The sequence below is a fragment of the Fulmarus glacialis genome, unplaced genomic scaffold, assembly GCF_000690835.1.
Source record: "Fulmarus glacialis isolate BGI_N327 unplaced genomic scaffold, ASM69083v1 scaffold20830, whole genome shotgun sequence".
Classification (NCBI taxonomy): Eukaryota; Metazoa; Chordata; class Aves; order Procellariiformes; family Procellariidae; genus Fulmarus; species Fulmarus glacialis.
The window spans coordinates 1,287-3,225 of NW_009189835.1; the positions used below are offsets into that span (position 1 = coordinate 1,287).

The 1,939-nt window shown below is 61.4% G+C and overlaps 1 protein-coding gene across 1 annotated transcript in view; it reads right to left on the minus strand.

Moving 5' to 3' along the window:
* Positions 1 to 290: 290 nt before the first annotated feature.
* FTCD (formimidoyltransferase cyclodeaminase) overlaps positions 291 to 1,939 on the minus strand; it is a 6,188-nt gene continuing 4,539 nt past the window's right edge. The window contains exons 10-15 of the mRNA XM_009583634.1: positions 1,903 to 1,934; positions 1,602 to 1,763; positions 1,299 to 1,342; positions 1,080 to 1,218; positions 574 to 669; positions 291 to 377 (exon numbers count right to left, since the gene is read on the minus strand). Coding sequence (XP_009581929.1) covers positions 291 to 377; positions 574 to 669; positions 1,080 to 1,218; positions 1,299 to 1,342; positions 1,602 to 1,763; positions 1,903 to 1,934 — 560 coding nt within the window. The remainder of the gene's footprint in view (positions 378 to 573; positions 670 to 1,079; positions 1,219 to 1,298; positions 1,343 to 1,601; positions 1,764 to 1,902; positions 1,935 to 1,939) is intronic.

Below are 1,939 nucleotides of genomic sequence, written 5' to 3' on the forward strand. Positions count from 1 at the left end.
TGCCACAGGGTCCCTGCCATCCCCTCCATTGGGGGTCCTGTGGCCCCAGGCACTGCCAGCCCGGCCAGCTCTTTCTGCCCCAGGGATGGGGGGATGGAGACCGGGGTCCAAACCCCAGACAGCAAAAATCACCCTTGGCCAGGGAAAGGCCAGCAGGGGACATGACACTGGGATCTGCCTGAGCGGAGCAGCTCTTCCAAGGCGGATACCGAAGGAGGCCAGGCACGGATGAGCATGTTTCCCAGCTGTATTTGCCACTGCAGAGCACCCGGCCTGTCCCCGAGCCCCTCTCAGGCCGCCCGCTTCTCCAGCAGTGCCATCACAAGCGCCGAGCCTTGCTTTGCCTCCTCCAGCAGCCCAGAGACCTTCTGCAACATCTGTGTGGGGAGGGAGAAGGTGCATCGTTTGCCACTTGACAGAACAGAAAAGCCATCCACCATCCACCCCATGCATCCCACTGGTGGCAAAGGGAGGGGGTGCCCAGGCATGAGGGATCCCAGGGGCTTCATCTCCGTCTCTGTCCCACTTCATCCCCACCACCAGGGCCGGGGCACACACACTGCCCCTGCTTACCGCAAGCTTGAACTTCTCATCCGTTATGTCTTTGAGGTTGATCACGACGTTGAAGTAAGCTCCGAACACAGCCGCTTCCAGCATTTTGGCTCCCACCTAGGAAAAGAGGCTTGCGAGAAGCTCTCCTGCTGATCCAGAGCACCACCATACAGTCCTGCAGCAGGGCAAACCCTTACACTGCAGGACTCCCACCCTCCTTGATCCAGCAGCACGCAACACTTTCCAACCCAGTATTTTCAGGACACAACTCTGGCAGTGGGAACCATTCATGGCCCTGCCACGCTGGTGGGAAAACTCAGGCAAGGGCTGGTGGAGGTCAGCTCTCCTACAAGGGTTGCAAGCTGCCAAAAAGTTAGTGGGTGGAAACCACCGGCCAGTTTGGGAAGCACAGCTGGAGGGATGCATCCTGGAGGTCAGGACACGATGGGACACCTTGCAGGGAAAAGCAGTGAGCCTGGCAGCCTCCAAAGCCCCAGCCAGGGCACCACATGACCCCGGGGCCATACCTGGATGTCAGATTTGCAGGCCAGGTTGCAGTGGCATGCCAGCTCCTTCAGAGCAGGCCAGAGCCCGCTCACCTTTTCTGCCAGGGCGCAGGGCACCCTCACGGCTGTCTTCAGCCCCTGTTGCATGGCAGCCGTGCGTCTGGGAGGGGGGAGAGCCCTGGTGTGAGCGCTGGGTGGACGTGTTCCCCCAGCCTGCAAGTCCCCACCAGCCCAGCTCACCTCTCCCGCTCTTCAGGGGTGCTTTTTGGCAGCTTCATAGCTTCCTGCAAGCAAAGAAAAGCAGATTTGCTGCCATTTGCTCCAAGAACCTGCATGCCTTGCATCAGGGGCCAGGGCAGACCCGATAGCTCCCATGCTCTTGCAAACCTCCTTTAGGTGACAATGTCCCTTCCCCTGGCCCTGGCTTGGGCCAAGGTAATAGCCCTGCTCCTAAGGACACCGGGGCACAGCGATGCCAGCCCCCCTCCCAGCTGGAAAACCCCACACTTCCCTGCCAGATGTCTGCCGCCGGTGGGACCTCACCATGTAGCTGCTGAAGGCACGGGAGTCGGCGTCCACCATTGCCACCAGCTCGTCCATGGCCTGGTGGAAGGGGGGGATCAGGTTCCTCATGATGGGGTCCAGCTCCTCAAACTGCCGCTTCCCATAGCTCATCAGCCCCACCATGCAGCCCAGCGCCGCTCCCTGCGAGGGCACGGGGGTAAATCCTCCAGCAGTACACAGCGCCCACCGCTACCGCCGTGCCCACTCCCCTCAGGGGCTTGGCACACCCAGAGGACCCCTCCAGGCAGGCAGGGACCCCATCATGGTATAGGGTACGTACAAGGGCAGCTGCGGCTGGCAGAACGGAGCCGCCTCCC